Here is an 18,946-nt window from a genome sequence, read left to right as displayed (position 1 = left end):
TAATCGCAAATTATGTTATCTATATTATAGCCTTTTAACTCAAAAAAAAAAAAAGATAAAAATTTGCTCAAAATAAAAAGTGTCTTAACCAAGGAATAAATGACAAAGGGGAAAAAAAAAAAAAGAAGATAAAAAGTTACAGCATAATTTTAAGTTCTGCAAGTGAAACTTTCCATTTCGGGCCAATTAACGAGACTTACCATTTTGGACTTTACCTAAAATGGAAAGTTCCGCAATTTAACCCAAACCAGAAAACAGACCAACAAGCCCTGGACCTCATCTGGCCCACAATAAAATTCGGCCTACTAAGTAAACCTAAACGTATTCTATTCTTAGCCCAGCTCACTCCATTTGTGGGCCGTCCCTACGCCAATTTAGACATATTCGTATTTATTACACTGTACTTTGTATATTATAGTATGTTGTATAGTATACATACTTTTTATATTTTAGTGCTTACACTCCCTCAACATTGATTTCTTTTTTCTTTTTGGTTTTTTGACTGAGATCCATTTTTCTTTTTATCTTTCTAAGGCTGAGTGGTTATGGTCAAACAAAATTAAATGTATCGGAATCTAATATTTAAAGAAGTAAAAAGAAGTGGAGAGGTGTCACTGAAAAGAAAATTAATCAAATGGTCTATTTAAAATATGGTCAATACTTGAGAGGGGGGCTTCATGCATATTTAGCGAGAAAAAAAAAAGGTTGTGTGCTAAATGGATTATTGGGCCGAGTTTGTTGTTGGGTTATGGGCCATCAACACCTCGTAGATCGAAGGAATATACACTGCAGCCGGATTTAACTAAATGGTCCAAAACGTTTATCCCAGAAACAAATGATGACCCAAGTGCACTTTCCATTAATGGGCCGGATAAGGTCTAGTTCCGATTCGCCTTATTCCGCTAAGTAATGGCTCTATCCGCTTTTGGTAAAATCGCAGAGGCTTTCCATTTTAGGCAAAGTCGGAAATAGTAACTCTCGTTAATGAAAAGTTCCACTTGCCTAAGCTTATGTCAATATCTACTAAAAGTGGCAAATCTAATCCCCCAAATAAAATTAGTTGTAGGGCATATTCTGTTAAACATGTGAACTAAAGCATGTAATTTTTAAATAGATACCTAAAGTTTAAAATATTTACTTTGCCATCTAAATTTTCATCACTTTCTAATGTCCCAATTAACAAATAGCACAAAAAAATACTATTAAATTCTACCGAAAAAGTATTTAGATCAAATTTAAATACACAATTAGAGTAAATTATAATATCAGAGTTTTAAAAGTTCACTCTCTTTTGTTTATGTACAACCTCATTAAAAAGGAAAAAAATAAAATAAAACTTGTGGTGAATCTTCCCATTTTGATATTGCTGCCTCAAAATTAAGCAATTATCTCTCTTTTATTATCACTCATGAATAGAAAAAAAATATAAAAGAAAGAAAGAAAGAGAAATAAAACATAGTTATGACCAGTATAAACTTCCGGCCCCCAGTAGGGAGACACTGAAACATTCCATTTTGGGTAATTTACGAGAGTTACTATTTTCGACTTTACCTAAAATGGAAAGCCCGGTAATCTATCCGAAATGGCCCAAAGAGAAAACAATGGGCAAGGAGAATTGTAGTGAGCCTGTTAAGGGTCCTTTTATTTTTACAGCATTACCATCTAACCTTTCATGGACCGTTATTGAACAATTTTACCTTAATGGGCCGGATCCGCTCCAGCTCCGATCATTAACCTTCAGTATTCGGTAAAATAGCGGAACATTCCTAAACACTCGGAAATAGTAACTCTTGAAAATAACCCAAAATGGAAAGTTTCACTTGCCAGGAGCAATTTGCCTTTTTCTTCTCTTTAATTTTCCTATTTTTTTGTTAAGGCAAGGGATATTTTCTTTTTTTATCCTGAGCAATCCAAAATAGTTAAATTGGATAAAACTGATCGGTTTAATTTTTTTATTTTTTGCTAGAGTAATAAAAATTAGCTTAATATGGAGAACATTCACTAGAACATTTTTTTTATTTTTTTATTTAGTTAAAGAGACATATCACTCAACAAAGTCAATTTTATTTTTCTTTTGTTTCTTTTCTTATTCGTTGATACTAAATTAAATGCCAGTAATAATACTATATACTGTAAACTGTTATTTAGACATTGAAATAAGTTATCCAATATTATCCGTAATCGACATAAAAATACTTTTGTCGTGATTAAAAGCTTAGAATTGATGAAACGTCTAGTATAAAATAGCATATTTTCTCCACCAAATTAATTTATTGAACTAGAAAACTCGTAAAATATACTAAGTTCTTATAAAAATAACTTATTTGACATAAAACTTATATAATAAAATTATAAAAATAGATTATTTGACGTAAAAATTATTCCGGTAATATCTCTAAATGTTTACTCTGTTCTTCTCTCATCTCTCTTGCCCGTCATCAAGCGAGGAAGGGAGTGAGTTTTTAGCCAACGATGCGAAACAAACGAGTGAAAGGCTTGAAATGAGTACAAAGATGGAATACCTGCAACGAGTTAATATAATGGAAGCGAGTATATAGTATCCTAATGGCGAGCATATCCTTACCCTCTCTTATGTCCTCACTCGAGAGCAAGTCTCTGCTATGGTTGGATTTTTTTACTCTAAAAGGGAAAGGACAAGCAAGCATTATCTGAGGACCAAGATACATAGTGGAGTATCACCAAAGGGAGGAAGTGGCCGTTACCGGCTTCTTCCCTCCAGTCCACTAACCAACTAATTCATACACCGGGCCAGTCGCTATAATGTGATACCCAACTATTGGTCCTTTGTATTACGCGGTTTAGTAAATTGAAAAATATATGCTTTTTATGAAAGATTTACGCGTTTGGATGGAAAAGAACATACTTAGAAATGAAGCACACCAACCGGGATAGCAAGATGAAAAGTTTCCATTCATGAAGATGCAGGCCCATTTAATCGTGTTATTATCTTGGGCAGTTTTCATGAGCTCGACGTGCAGGCCTATTCAATCCAATCCAACGCCTTATCATTACTGGGCTAAGTTAAACTGCTTTCATGGTTGGACTTCGCGCCCCAAATATTTGCCCATCTATCTAAGAGGCGGTGTGATGGCCTATACCCAACAACAACTCAGCCCAATCACTTACTTTAACCCAAATACTATTTTTTAATCGGGAAAATGCATGAAGGCCCACTCAAGTAGCGGCCATTCGTGATACAGAGCATTTAATTATTTTACTTTACATTGAGAACCCTTGACTTCTTTTTTGCTTTTTTAAATATTTAAATTCGTGATACATTTAAAATTTTTTGGCCAAAATCATTTGAAATCAGAAAGAATCAACATATAAGGAGATGACTATAATAGAAAAAAAAAAAAAAAAGTTGAAGGTGATTTCGAAATCACCAAATGTTGATGGAGCCTCCGCTGCAAATGATGAGCTTTTGACCAGAGTTTCAACTAATTTTATTATATCTAATAAATAATTTTTATAAGGACTTAGTATTTTTCACAAGTTCCCTTTTTCCAAAAAGTAATTTGGAGTAGAAAATATGTCATTTTATGCTAGACACTTCATTAATTTTGAATTTTTAATCAATGACGAAATTATTTTTATGTTGATTATAGATAATATTAGATTACTTATTTCAACATCCAAATAAGAGTTTAGAGTATTATGGTATCATTATTGGTATCTAATTTTGTACCAATAAAATAAAAAGAAGAAAAAGAGTGTTCTTTATATTTAGCTATTTTTTATTACTCCAGCAAAAAAAAAGAAAAAAAAGTCGGTGAGTTTTCTTTAACTATTTTTTATTGCTCAAGATAAAAAATAAAAAGAATCCCTTATCTTAAACCCCCCAAAAAAAAGAAAAAAATAGTTTTACAAAAAGGTGAACTGTGCCTCGCAAGTGAAACTTTCTATTTTGGGCTTTTAACGTTACTATTTCCGACTTTTATCTAAAACCGTAATTTTACTGAAAACGGAAGGTTAATGATCCGCCCAATTAAGGCAAATGGCCAATACTGGACCACGTAATCCAACATGGCAACGCTATAACAACAAAAAGGGCTTTAGAGAGGCCTGCTGATGGCCTAGTACGGTTCGCCAAACACATTGTTTTCTCTTTTTGCCATTTTAGGTAAAATTGCTAGGCTTTCTATTTTCGATAAAGTCGAAAATAGTAACTCTCCTGAATAACCAAAAATGGAAATTGTCACCTCTGGGGCCGGAAATATATACTGGTCACAATTTTTTTCCTATTTTTTTAATAAAAACGTAAGGGGATTTTCTTTTTTTCTTTTTCCTCTATTCCCGAGTAATAATAAAAGAGTGATAATCGCTTAACGGGAAGATTCAATACAACTTTTAAAAATTTAACGGCAAATTAAAATTTTAAAATTTCATATATTTATTCAAAAATTGCACACTTCAATCTACATATTTAATAGAATATACCTTAAAACTAATTTTATTTTAAGGATTAGATATTGTATTTTTAGAAAATATTGACATAAGTTATGTATGAAAAAAGAAAAGGGGCCAAAATACGCCCCGCAAGTGAAACTTTTCATTTCTGGGCTACTAACGAGGTCTAATGAGGGGCGAGGGCATTCGGAGCTGAGCCTGATATGGCCTATTAGGGGTAAGTGTATATTAGGCCTTTCTAGCCCATCTGTGACTAGGCTCAGCGTTCTGGCCCATTTAGTTAGATCAGGCTCCGGAGTATTTTCCTTTGCATCTGAGAGGAGGTGTGATGGCCCAACACCCAATAACAACTCGGCCGAACAACCTATTTTAGCCCATATCCCCTCTTATGCACGAAGCCCCACTCAAATACTGGCCATTCTTGAAATACACCTTTTAAATATTTTTCTCTTTCTTGAGACCCCTCAACTTCTTTATTATAATTTATTTGACCAACATCATTTAACCTCACTAAAAGAAAAAAGTTAAATGGATCTTAGTCAAAAAACAAAACAAAACAAAAGAATGAAATAGAAGTTGAGGGAGTGTATATTATAATATACAAAGTATACTATACAATACACTATAATATAAATAGTACAGTATAAAATATTATACGGGTAAATGGGCCTGGGAACGGCCCACGCATGGAGGGTTATGGGCTTCGATTAGTATCTATGTTCAGCTTAATGGACCGAATTTTTCTAATGGGCCTGGTAAGGCCCTGCAGGTTGGGCTATTTCCCGTTTCCTGTAAATTGCAGTTCTTTCCATTTTAGGTAAAGTCGGAAATAGCAACTATCGTTAATAGCCCGAAATAGAAAGTTTCACTTGTGAGCTTAATATTATCCTGTAACTTACCTTTTTTTTTATTTTCCTTTATTCTTTGATTAAGGNATGTAATCAAGTCTTTCTTCTTCAATGCATGAAAAAGCATCAACTATGTATTGCTGAAATAATCTTCCTCCTCTTATCAATGTCTTCCCTTCCTCTATTCTATTTTGTAACCTGTAAGCATAAAATTCTCTCATTGTAACACATTGTCTAGAATTTGAATTTTTCACCTTGCTTCCTACATATTTTATACCTAATCTAAATCCATCTTCACCAAATGGGAACAAAATAGGATACTGCATAGCCATAAAGCTAGGGTGCAAATCACTTATTCGTCTTAATCCTTCAGTTTTGTGTTCGACAATAATATCACGTTGACGATCAACACTTCCTATGTCGCCAACTATTAACCCAGCAATTTCAGCGGAGGATGGAGGATTATACAACTGACTATCTCCATCTCGCTTTCCCACTAATCTTAATCGAATCGACAACAAATCTGTTTCTTCAAAACGATCTCTTGCCATGCGGAATGCCTTTACTATTGCATTGTGAGAATCAAACATATTTATCAATTCTTCAACAATATTTCTATCGATACTCAATTCAGATCCTGAATTAAAAGCTCTTATCCTATTGTCAATTTCATTTTCGGTATCATAAATATATAATTGAGCAAATTTGGGTTGTTGTCCATGAATTGGAAGGAGCGAACCCATTCTATGGTGATTTTGCCCATTGATTCTAAATATGTATGGTCCAGATCTTCTATTTATTTCATTGTCTACCTTCGCTCCAATTGATGTGGATGCAAACATAGAATTATAGGCTCGAATGCTTTCTCGAAATTTTGTAGAACGCATGCCTCCTTTATGATCTAGTAAAGTATCCAAAAATGGAGGGGTTTGTTTAAGTAGTGGCAGATTCACTTTTCCTTCTTGGCAGCACAAAGAAAATTTAGGATTTGCACGATTTGATTTGCTGATTCGTTCTTCATACCAAAACTGCGCACCACAAAATTGACACATATATTCTGGTGTTCCAAGATACATCGGTTCACTAATCGCACCTACATAATGTGAATAAGTTGAGCACAAAATTAAGATTATGTGCTCTTTAATTTACAGTATAATATTTTATTTGACATCTTATTACTTACATGTACTTCTATGCCTAGATAAATTTTGATAATCCTCTGTGTGACTGCTGGAACTTTCATCATTAATAGCTGCGATATAAGCAACATAAAATATTTGAGCTAACAACCCCACACTACAGATAAAGTAATACTTAATTTTAAAAAAAATTGTTGGTACCTTCTATTTGCAATAATAAAGTATTCTTTTGAAAAGAGGCTTCATTTTCAGCAGCACCTTCAACTCGTGTTAGAGGAATTTCAGTTAAGGTGTTTGTAACTTGTTCATCGACATCATACGATGTTGATTCTATCTCTAGAATTCTGCGATTTTGAATGATTTCACTATCCTGATGTCTTCTTTTAACATTACTTTGATGCCTTTTTTGCTTAAGAATTAATTTTCTCTTTAATCTGTTCTTCTTGGCCGATTCTATTTGATCCATACTATTGTAACCTACTGAAAAATAGAGTAAAAAATTAGAATAATGTGAGAGACTTCTTATAATAAATTCAAGTTGAATATGAAAAAAGTATTGAAAATGCAAGCTGTATAGATAATTATATATACATGTATATGTATGTATGTATGTATGTATGTATGTATGTATGTATATGTATATGAACATAGATGTAAAGAGATCTTAGGAAGAAGGAAAAGGAAAGCTGAAAATACTTACAAAGATCAATGTTAATCTGATCGAATTCTTTCAGTCTGCTCAAGTGCCTAGTTGTCTGAACCCTTCAATTGAAAAAATGATTGTTTACAAAAGTAATAGCGAAGAAATGAAGAAATACAAAGTGCATAGTATTATAATCAAGTAATTAGAGACGTAATTTTATTTGCAATGATTTTGGAAAAATATTTTAATTTCGAAGTGTAAAACTTAAAATAAATGCTAAATGATTGAACCTCATGCAAATTATGGCATCCGAATATATATAATTAAAGTTAAGATAATATGTAAAGGCTTAATTATAACATAATACGTCATACTTTATTATAATTTTTGTTTGCTAGACTATAGTTTTTTTTTTTTTTTTCAAAGACACTATTTTATATATGCAAAATTATAGCAAACATAAAAAGAGCTTACAAAAAGGGAAATCAAAGCTGAAAATACTTACGAAGATCAATATCAGTCTGATCAAACTCTTTCAGTCGGCCCAAACGATCATTTTGCTGAAACCCTACAATAAGAAAATAAAATTAATGTTTAAAAAATACCTAAAAATAACATAATATTAAGTAATAGTACATCATATTTTATTGTAATTTTGGTTTGGTAGACTACAGTTTTTTTTTATGATTTGTCTTAAATTTGTTTCAACTATTTTTTTTTCTCATCAAAGGCATCATTAAATTATTACTTTCTTGCCAATCTCTATATTACTATAAAAAATGGAGTAATTAAGATAAATTTAATTACTGTATCAAAAGGCTTACATAGTAAGAAAACAGGAAAAGAATAAAATGAGTCCGGAAGATAAATTGATTGAAAGTTTTTATAAGTTGTTTCAAAATATGTGTTTTATTGTTTCAAAATATTTTCTTATGCATAATGTAATTTAGCCAACTGTAAACAGAGAACAAAGAAAGAGGGCTTAAAATATAGAAATACTTACAAAACTATATGCGAGTCTCGTAAAAGCCTCTGAAGTAAACCCAAATGTCAAGCCCTCTTATCTCCTATAATAAAGAAAGATTATGCACAAAGTTAATAGGTAAGATAGTAATTACAAAATCNCGTAATTTTTTAAAAAATGTGGAGAACACTCACCGTAATTTTTATTTTTTATTCTTTTATGAGGTAAAAAGCTATAATATAAACAATACAATCTGTGATCAAGATTGTAAATTTTGTGTAATTAAGTTATACTTCTAATAAATCTAATTTCATGTAATTAAGATCATTTAATATATAAAAATTAAATTCATTTTTCAAGTATGTATGAAAGTTTTTTCATGGACCTTCCCAGAATATAATATAAAGAGCTCTCAATGAGCAAAAGTTATATTTATACCTTCTAACTATGTAAAATTTTTCACATGAACTGAGTTTTTTGTCGATTAGTTTTTTTTTTTTAGAGAAATAAGTAGCATGCTGCCCATTTTGTTTATTTTATTTAGAAATAAGCTTAACTGAGATGTGAATCAACTAGAATTCGAACTTAGAATCTTGGGTACCAATCACTAAATTTTTTGCCACTTGCGCATTAGTATTGAATAACTAATTTCGATATTTAGATAAGCCCCAATGTCTTATAAAAATGATTTATTCAGTATAAGATTTATCTAATATAATTGCAACTAAAAATTTTAAAATTTAAGGTCATGATATTCATGCCTCTTAGGATAGTATATTTTAATTAAGAAGCAAAGCAATCTATCTATTCTGAAAAAAAAATTGAAGGTCAAATATATTATTCCACTATAGACATATATTACCACTTTTTATGTACCAAATATTTACATATTTTTTAATAAATTAAGAAGATATAAGAAATAAAATATTTATGAATGAGAATGAGGCCTAGAATAATTACATAACAAAAAACATGATTTTCTCCAAATTTATCTATATTTTATCACTCACCATAAAAAAAGGAAAAAAGGGGGGGCATTTAAGTCTTTAACACAGGCACACGGACGGGCGGCCGGGCGTGCGGGCGGGGAATTAAGGGAAAAGGAAAGGGGAAATTTGCGATCTAATATGGAGCCCCGCAAGTGAAACTTTCCATTTTGGGGCTACTAATGAGAGTTCCTATTTCGGACTTTACCAAAAAAGGAAAGTCCAGCTCAAACGGAACGTTAAATGGTCAGTGATAGGCCAAATCCGGCCTATAAGAGAAAATGGATCAAATGACGGCCCACTTAATCAGAGGTGGACACGCTGTATAAATAAAACGGGCCGTAACAGGACGGATAGGGTCCAATACGGTTCGCCCACCACGCTGTTCACTCTTTTTGCCATGTTGTATAAGATTGCTGGGCTTTGTGAACAGCCCAGAATGCAAAGGTTCACTATTGGGGCCGAAAATATGTACTGCGTCACAAGTTTTTTCCCCCTATTTTTTTTAAAATAACGCATAAGATTTTTATTTTATTTTATTTTTTCTATACCGAAGTAATGATGATAAAGAGATGATTTTGCTTGATGGAACATTTTGAGGGAGCAATAGCAAAATGGGAAGATTCATCACAAGTTTATTTTTTTAAATTTTTTTCTGTTAAATCAGATTGTGCATAACTAAAAGGGTGTAAATTTGTCAAATATTGATTTTACTCTTCTAAAAGAGAGTATATATTATATATATAATATTAATTTTGTGAAAATATTATTGATTAAGGAGAGTTACTATTTTTTACTTTACCTAATAGAATTAATAAGTTTGTTATGAAATGAGAATNAAGTATTTTGATAAAATTTTAATTTATTAAAAAAAATTGTAGCTCAAGGTTTAGAATTGTTCACAGGTGAGGTATTCTCCGTACATTTTTATCGAAGTGAAATACAGTAAATTGATATATATGGAATGGGAAAAAGTAAATCAGAAGTAAATTCCTAAAACGTGAAGCCGATAGTTATTTTTTATCAATTAGTAGAATATGTACTGAAAAAATTGGGAAAAGAAAATTAATTGTCAGTACCTCTAGTTTTGGTAAACGTCCAAAAGATTTCAAGCAAATGCAGAAAAGCAAAGCGAGGAGCAAAAGAGGGGAGAAAATTTGCCAACTTCTGTTCCGGCGAATGCAGAAGAGCAAAGCCTTGAACTCCTATAATAAAGAAACATTATGCACAAAGTTAGTAAGTAAGATAGTAATTAGAAAATTCATGTGGTTTTACTATTTTAGTTTAATCCTATTTCGAAGAACTTGGCGATAAATTATATAGGATAACAGAATATATATTGTATTAATCGTCATAACATTTTAACATAAATTTGACAAAATGGACAACTTTAGAACTTCGATCATTTATTTCAAAATCATTATATAAAGTTAGATAGAAAAAGAAAATAACTTAATACAGAAATAGTTGTTCAAAATCGTACATAGAATCAGCGAAAAGTTTTTTGTATGAAAAAAAAATTGGTGAAATGAATTTCAATGTCAAGAAATACATGTTTAAGCATATACGACATACATATTTAAAATTTTCTTACATGTTTGAATTACAACTTAATCAATTATCAATACACTATAGAATTGCCTACACTGAATGCCAAGTTCTATGTACAGTTCGTTCCCTCAACTTTAATTTTTTATCTTTTTCTCTACACTGTTTTAGCCTCTAATATTTTTATTTTAGTTTTTGTACAGAAGTATTTCAAATTTTTTAAAATATTTTATGCTCAGGCAGCAATTAGCACTTAGGTAATATAGTTTAATTCAACTAAAAGTAGTTTAAACTAAGAAATTTAATGAAATTATTAAATAAATTGATAAAATGTTCAATTTATTTGATCAGATCCCACCAATTTGTAAAAAAATGAATTGAGAGGGTTTAAATAAAATGAATTTGTAGCTCAAGATTCAGAAAAGGGAAAAAGTAAATGAACGTAAATTGCTAAAACATAAAGCCAATAGTTAAATTTCATCAATTAATAGAACATGTGCTGAAAAAAATTGGAAAAGGGGAATTAATTGTTAGTACCTTTAATTGTGTTGAGCGTCCGAAAGATTTCCAGCGCACGCGGAATAGGAAAGTGAAGAGAAACAGAGGGCTGCGAATTCGGCAACTTCTGTTTCGGCAAACGTAGAAGAGCAAAGGCAAGAGCAAAAAAAAGGAGCAAATACGCCAACTTCCATCGAAATCATGCATCTCTCGTGCGTGCGGAAGAGGTGGGGATTGCACAAAATCGTACGATGCGATGTGAAGGATGAGATGGGGGACACAGAGGGCGGAAGAATTTTGACGGCAGTCCATGGAGAGAGAGAGAGAGAGGAAGATAAGGTGGGGAGAGAGGAAGGGAGAGAGAAAGATAAGGTAGGGAGAGAGGAAGGGAGAGAGAGAAAGAGGAGGCTGTGAGTTGTTGGGTAAGAAGAAAATATGCTTGAGAGAGGAAGGGGGAGAGAAAAAGAGGAGGCTGTGAGTTGTTTAGAAAGAGGAAACTACAACTGGTGGAGAGTGTAGAGTACAATCTGTAAGTTGAATAGACATAGATTAAATGCTCTATATCTTATCACAATTAATATTTGTGATAAGTATNATAATAATAAATTTTTTGCGAGTTTTAAAAATTTTTAGAGTGAATATAAAAATATAGATAAACTAACGTTTATATCCCTATATTTCGCAACAAACTTATTAATTCTATTAGGTAAAGTCAAAAATAGTAACTCTCGTTAATAAATAATATTTTAGGAAAATTAACATTATATATAAATTTCTAACCTTTATTTTTTGAAAAATTAAACAATCCAATCTAAAAACAACTAAAGCGTTGCTTTCTGCTGGCAGGAGAACAAACAGCCCAACCGTTGTTTCTGTATGAAAGCTCCATCACAAAGGCCCAATGCCTTGAACTGATCTGAGAAGGTCCCGGTCTGTGAGAACATGATTAACAGGCCCATGATTGAAACGAACGTTACATAGTGTAACACTGAGTCTTACATTATAAATAAAGATAAACTTGTATATAACTTATCTAAATTATAGACCACTTGAATTTGACTATGATTTGACAATCAATAGCACTTTGATTCTAATTTTTTTTAAAAATTTATTTAATTAATAAATTTATAGTTGTGAGAAATATATAAAATATTAACTAATATTGTAAAGATAAACATTGCATTCAAATTTTGATGATCAAATATTGTTAGCAGACTCCAATCAAATAGATTGAAAGGCTAGATAGTAAAATCAAAATTTTAAAATATTTGATAGTTAAATTCAAATTATCTATAGTTTAAATAAATTTTATATGTTTTTACCATAAATAAATATACATTTGTAAATGGTGGGATGGAAAATTAAAATAAAATTTATACTTCGCGTCCTCTCCAAAAGTTGGATTGGAGATCGATGAATTTTTTTTTAGTATAAAAATAAAAAACCCTAAACCCTAAACCCCTAATTCTAATGATAAGAGATTTGTTACGAGAATAAAGAAAATAATAAAGAGCGAATTATCGTATTTAGCAATCTTTAAAGTGGAAATAGGAATATAAACCAACTACCATACCAAAAAATAGGGGTACCTACACGTATTTGTATAAGGAAAAATTTTCTAACTGTTTATTTTTTAAAAATCTAATTAGTTGAGGGAGTCTCCAAATTCCGCGCATGAAAAATCTAATTAGTTATCTCAAACATCATGTTGTACTAGTAAAAGACCCGCGCGTTGCTGCGGAAGTTAAATTTAATTGATAGCACTTAATATACAACACAATTATATAATTTAGCTAAATATTAGATAATTCTATCCAAATAAGAAAACACTTTTGTCCGAAAAGAGAAAGAAGTATATGCGAAGTAGTTTGTAAAAAGTAGCTGAAAAGCATAGCTTGCGATTGACATATACAAATGTGCCAGTAACAAAAAACACCTCAAAAAGATAGTTTGTAGTTGTGCAGATTCATTTCCTTATACATACATAAAATTCTACATTGATACAAAAAGCATAGTTAGTTATGTATAGCTTCAGTTTAGAACTGTATCTATGTACAGATTGCTAATTTGTCCTTGTGGGATTGCTGCGTCATGAAAACAAAGAAAAGGAAAATGAATAAACATTAGTTTGCATGAAAGAAAAAAAAAAAAAATCTGATTTTGAGATGGTAGAATTTGTAGATACCATTACTTGAAGATTTTTTTGGCAGGTGGTGTTGAGACTGTATCTTCTGGAGATTTAGGAGAATTTGCATAAGGAGAGGTCACATCCGGGATGCTACAATACAGAAATATAAGAATGCTACTCATCAATATAGTAAATTTAATATTAAGAATGTATTTAGAAAGAGAGTTATAGTAAATAACAATACCTCATTTCTTGCTTTGATGGTGTATGTTCTAAATATAACTCTAGTTGATCTTCTCTGTTTCTTTTTGCTTGTTGAGTATGATTATGTGAAGAAATTGTATAAGAGGATGAAGAAGCAAACTGTTCAGATGTTGTTGCCGTTTCTCTTTCAGGAGATAAAATTCTAACTACTTTGAAACTCATACTTTCTGTATTGAAGGTTCGTGTGCTCAGAATAATTTGAAAGATATGCGTACTTCCAAGAATAGTACTAATTATAGGTGGGAGTGTGTATCTGTCAGCATTTGTAGCTGTGGCAAGTTGGGATGCTGGTATTTGTATCAAATCTTGCGCTAATTTTCCAAATATAGTGAAATTTGCTGTCGCTGTTTCATCTTCTACAATTGTGTTCAACTTATACCTGTTAAGAAAATTAAAATAAAAACTTATATTAATGATTTCTCTCATGAATGTAATGTAAAGAATAAAAAAAGTAGTAATCAAATTACCATGGAATGGGTGGTTTATCATTTCGACCGCATTTGCTGCAGCAAAAAGTTTCTCCATAATTTCTGACTGCACATTTACATCGATAGCAAGCTCGATACCACCATCCATATGTTGTGTCAATGGATTTTAGTTGAGCTTTACAGATAAATTTTGTACCCTAAGAAATAATAGTAAACATAAACTTTAAATTTTTTGTAATGTGTGATTAGGTACAATTCAAAGTATGGTATAATGGAAAGAAAAAATTGTATTGTAAAATAAGTATAAAAGCAAGAAAATATGTATTGATTTCTTACTTGAAAGTGTTGCCAATCAAGTTTCAGCAGTTCTGCAAGTGACTTTGTATTTGTAGCTATTTNTAAATACACAGCTAATAGATTTTTAAGAGGACACGTGGCGTTTTGTAATCTATTCAAACTCTCCTTTAATGAAAAAAGAATAGATTTTCATCTACATAAAGAAAGATCTTGTAACGAATTTGTTAGGGAATCTTTTGTATTTCCACGAATAATAAGGTCTCTGGGCTGAGGCTGAGAACGGGCCTAGCCGGTAAGACATTTAACAAAATTCACTTCAATGGTTCAATCCATTAATCACGGACATGCATTCCAATGGGCTGAGAAAAGAACCAGCCCATGCCAATTTCAATTTCAACATACCTCAGTATTGGGCCTTTGTTAGTGAGACCCCGAGGAAGTTTGTGTAGGGTTTAGTCAGACAGAATCTTGGGAATGAAAGGAAGCCCAGCTCATGCCATTTGAATGGTCCGGATCATCATTCACGACACATGCCACTATTGAAAGGCCCCAATTTTCGGGCCGGGTGGGGCACATGGCCTATTTGTATTAGTGGAAGCCGAAAGTCTGTAGCTTACTAGGCTTGGACGTATATGGAGGCACAGATTTACAGGCTGGATTGGCTGCCTGAATTAGGGTTGGCCTCTGACCTTCATACATAGCCCATAATTCTCCAAGGCGTTCCAGGGCTTGGGCGAGCTTGATTTCGGTGGCCCATTGGTCGTCAATAGATTAATGCCCATTCTATATTTGAATTTTCTTAGTTTATAGAAAATTAAAAGGTTTAGGGTTTAGGATTGAGGGAGCGGCTATTAAATTTACTATTGATTTCATCAAATTTAATAATTTAAATTTTATTAGCAAATAAGATAAAAATATTTAATAGCAATATCTATTAGAGTTATTAAATTTAATAAAATTTTTACTTAAGTAATTATATAAAAAAACTCAATTTAGAAAGAAAAAAATATAAATCAAATAAATTATAGTTGACGAGAGTGGACCTCCACACGGCTTTACAATTATTTTCATCTGATTCGACCTGATTCGAGCCGCGATAGATAGGTTTGGACTTTCGCCTACGTTATTGTGAATTTCAACATCTCTGGCAAAAAAGGCCTTAATACTTTCAACGGTGGTATTGAGCCGAGCATCTTAACACTGCGGCCTAGATCCATGTAGCGATCAGTCTATGGGCTACGCCTGTCACGACAATGTACACGCAGAGATGCTGAGGCCCAGTTCGGAGAAGGCCCGTTCGACAAGTAGGTCCGACACTTGTATTACAAGGACGGTTGATTGGGAGCCCAATCCTCCGTAGAAAGGACTTTCCGGCTGTCACCCAATTTAGGCCCCATCCATATTGCGCTTGCTCGCTTTGTTTCCACCAATTTTAGGGCTCCGGGCCTTTGTAAGACTATTTGTTTCAATCTCTGCTGTAGGCTAGCTCAGCACATTCTATGGACGGGTGTTACTCTACTCATGCTCACTCTGGGCCTTTGTAATTCTTTGAGCGGACTAAGTTGTCGTGACCTAAATTGTAAGTTAACGGGCTAGACGAACTGTGTTTAGGCTCATCCATTCCACTGTTTAGTAATTTAAAATTTTATAAAATTTAATTCCTAAATAAATTAAATATTATATATTATATTTAATCGTGTTGATCAGCGATTTTGATGATTTATCGCTGGAATTGAAATATAAATAAACTTTCCTGCTTATTTCCTAGAAAAATATTCTAACTCATTATACCTTTCAAATATCCACAACTTTTTACCGTCTTATCATGCTTTTTCTACTTAAGCTTAATTCAATACAAAAACTTTTTGATTTGTTTTTATTAAGCCATAAACCTTAAACTTATTCAGGTAATAAGATTTACAGGCTTGACGCTAAGATTTATATAAATATAAGAGAACTCTGTTTTGAAGTTGACAATTCAACCTTCTTGTTTTATTATTAATGGTAATATCAATATTCTTCAACTTTTTTTTTTCTTGCTTTTATTAAATTTAAAAATAATTTTGTGAAATATAATGAGTTTTGATCCTTTTTCTATCGTATACTAGCAAAATTATCATCTAAAGCCGTCACCTACCAGGCATTAGTATATTATTTTATTATTTTTTCTTCATTATTTTCATCGTAATTGACTTTGGTCCATGATGGGTCGAAGTCAACTACATCGTTTCAGGTTTACTCGAGTTTCAGCTGTAACTATTTTACGGCAAACCAAACAACAGAAGTGATAGCTTATGGTGTAAACGACTTTCCCTCTCCACTTTCCCCTCACTTACACCCAAACAAACGCACCCTAAGGCATTGTTTGGTTGAGAGATAAAGTGGGAATAGACCACTTTATCACTCTAATTCATCCAAACACTATAAGAGGGAGTGAGTTTATTTAATCCCCCTCTTAACGGGTTATTCTAGAATAACCCATTAAGAGGGGGATTTGTTGTTCCACCCTTTTGGTGGAATAACAAATTTTTCTCTTTATACCTCTACTAGTTTAATAATAAAATATTNGATAGAAAACAAAAAAATATAAATCTAACCTTTGAAAGTTTTAATTGTCATTCCTACAAATATGATAATAACAGGAATATCTTTTTCTTTATTCATGATTGCATCTTCATCAAAGTCCGTTGCAAACTTGTCCCATAATGTAACAGATAATTTGTCCTTCCTATAAGTGTTGTGTAGAAATTCTCAAAGAAATACAAATGAAAAAAAGAAAGATAATAGCAATATATAAAGTGTAAATTTAACTCACCTCAAATTCTGTATTTCTACAATTCTTTTTGGAGTTAACTTCGGTCCAGCATAGAGATGTGTAAGAGAACCAACAGATATAATTTGACCAATGACTTCTGTAGTAGAGAAAAAAAATATTTGTATAAAGAGTTAGAATTCAAAATTTTTGAAAGTTTAATATATCATAACGGAATTAGCTAAAAGTAGACATACCTAGAAGATTAACATTGTTTTCATTATCATCTGAAATATCGAGAAAATCAGTGAAAGTAAATTTATGCAAAGGGATGGCATCTACATGATCCTTTGTTTCATTAACAGTTGTTGACCTCGTTAGTTGAATAATATATTTTCCATTCGCAGCTCTATAACTTTTTTTGTTTGGAAGGATATTAAAGTTTGCAAGATAATAGACATTGCCCTCTGTAAGCAAATCTTTAAAATCACTTGCTTCTTGCTTTCGAGCGAATGCTTGAATAGAATTTTCCTACATACAAAAATTAATAGATGAGGATAGCAAAATTTGTAATAATAATTTGAAAAAGAAAGTACTTTACATAAAGCGGAGTTTTACTAACTTGCTCATCCAGCAAAAGGAAGTCAGTACTGATTAGATTCTGAAATGGAGGAATGATTGAATCCCAAGTTCTCACAACTCTTACTTTGATTCTGCAATTTTTTTTGCTTGTTGATATTTGTGAAACAATATCATAATCCATTGGTGAGTTCTACCCTGCAAATAGAAAAAATGGTTAGTTATAATTTGGTCGCCATATTTTGCTATGTAGGAAAATCATAATCCAAATATTCTATATTTACGTTACAAAAAAATTATTCCAATTTTGGATGCATACATACATGCAAAAATATAGAGATTGACATATTTAAAATAGTAAATATATAATGTCTCTATTTTGACAGTACATAATTAAAGAAAATGACAAAAATAGATGCATAATGTTTAACTACTATATGAAAGAATATTAACTTGAAGTATTATTTGAAATCAAATCATCAAAAATTTCTTTATAGACTATATTTTTGGTGTAGCCTTCCTTTTCCGGGCTTTCATTTTCTATCAAAATCTTAAGACCTTCACATGAAGTAACACGGGAAACTGCAACATATAGTTGTCCATGTGAGAATACCGGTTTTGGTAGATACAATCCCACGTGTTTCAATGTTTGTCCTTGNTAGGAATAACCTAATTTTCATCCAAACGCAAAATTGATCTAATCCCCGCTTATACCTCAATTTATACCTATCCCCAGAATACCCATTTTTTGCTTATTCTCGAACCAAACGATACCTAAGAGGCTCAGAATTTCAAGCCGATCCAGATCTGGCCGCGTAAGAATTGAGCTATCCTCGGTTCATTATCAGGCCTTTCGTGACGCTCGAAACCTGTAAAGTGTCCCAGGGTTGGGCCTCTACAGAGGCTTGGATTTAATGTCCCGACCACTCCGGGCATATAATAGTAAGAAATCCGACTTGAGTTTCACCACAAGGCCTATAACCATGATTCAACGTACTTTGTTATATATGATGATCTTTGGGTCAAGAAAAGGGCCATTACATGATATTTTCGTACAACACGCGTCATATGAGAAACTACTAAAAAAACATTGAAAACTTTATTAATCTTCATATAAAACTTCATTAGATAGCAAATCCAACAATACGGCTAAATAGGTCTCAAGATAGACAGATATAAACCAAAAAATTAGAGAAAAACTATTTGTACACTCAATAATATAGGATGAAATTTTACAATCTATTTATCCAAAAGGTTATACAACTCTTTTGGGCTTTAGTTATGTCAAAAATTAGAATGTGATAAACTCAGTATGATAAAATATACCTATCGATGGGAAGGATGTAAAATTACCTGCTTTTTATTATTGAGTTTGCATTAGTATTGCTCAACAAATTGCAGCTGAGAAGAACATTTATTTGAGGGGGTTTCGTGCATGTTC

General features: G+C 32.0%; 2 protein-coding genes across 2 annotated transcripts; both read right to left on the bottom strand.

Annotated features, from left to right (window-relative positions):
* On the bottom strand, positions 5,360–8,108 carry LOC109717206. The gene is made up of 4 exons (XM_020242877.1): positions 8,065–8,108; positions 7,119–7,180; positions 6,463–6,531; positions 5,360–6,372 (listed from the first exon to the last, which is right to left on the bottom strand). Exon 4 carries the CDS (start codon positions 6,353–6,355, stop codon positions 5,360–5,362), a length of 996 nt encoding a protein of 331 aa, XP_020098466.1. The 5' UTR covers positions 6,356–6,372; positions 6,463–6,531; positions 7,119–7,180; positions 8,065–8,108.
* On the bottom strand, positions 12,925–17,982 carry LOC109716902 (replication protein A 70 kDa DNA-binding subunit B-like; the record flags this gene model as incomplete). The annotated part of the gene is given in 10 exon segments (XM_020242512.1): positions 12,925–13,141; positions 13,249–13,335; positions 13,430–13,828; positions 13,917–14,074; positions 14,214–14,275; positions 16,772–16,902; positions 16,990–17,086; positions 17,184–17,457; positions 17,549–17,703; positions 17,959–17,982. Coding segments are annotated over 9 exon segments (1,371 nt in total), but the record flags the coding sequence as incomplete, so codon positions are not given.

The sequence above is a fragment of the Ananas comosus genome, linkage group 11, assembly GCF_001540865.1.
Source record: "Ananas comosus cultivar F153 linkage group 11, ASM154086v1, whole genome shotgun sequence".
In the NCBI taxonomy this organism is placed as follows: domain Eukaryota; kingdom Viridiplantae; phylum Streptophyta; class Magnoliopsida; order Poales; family Bromeliaceae; genus Ananas; species Ananas comosus.
Note: the sequence above shows the minus strand (reverse complement) of the source record. Positions and strands in the feature narration are given on the sequence as shown.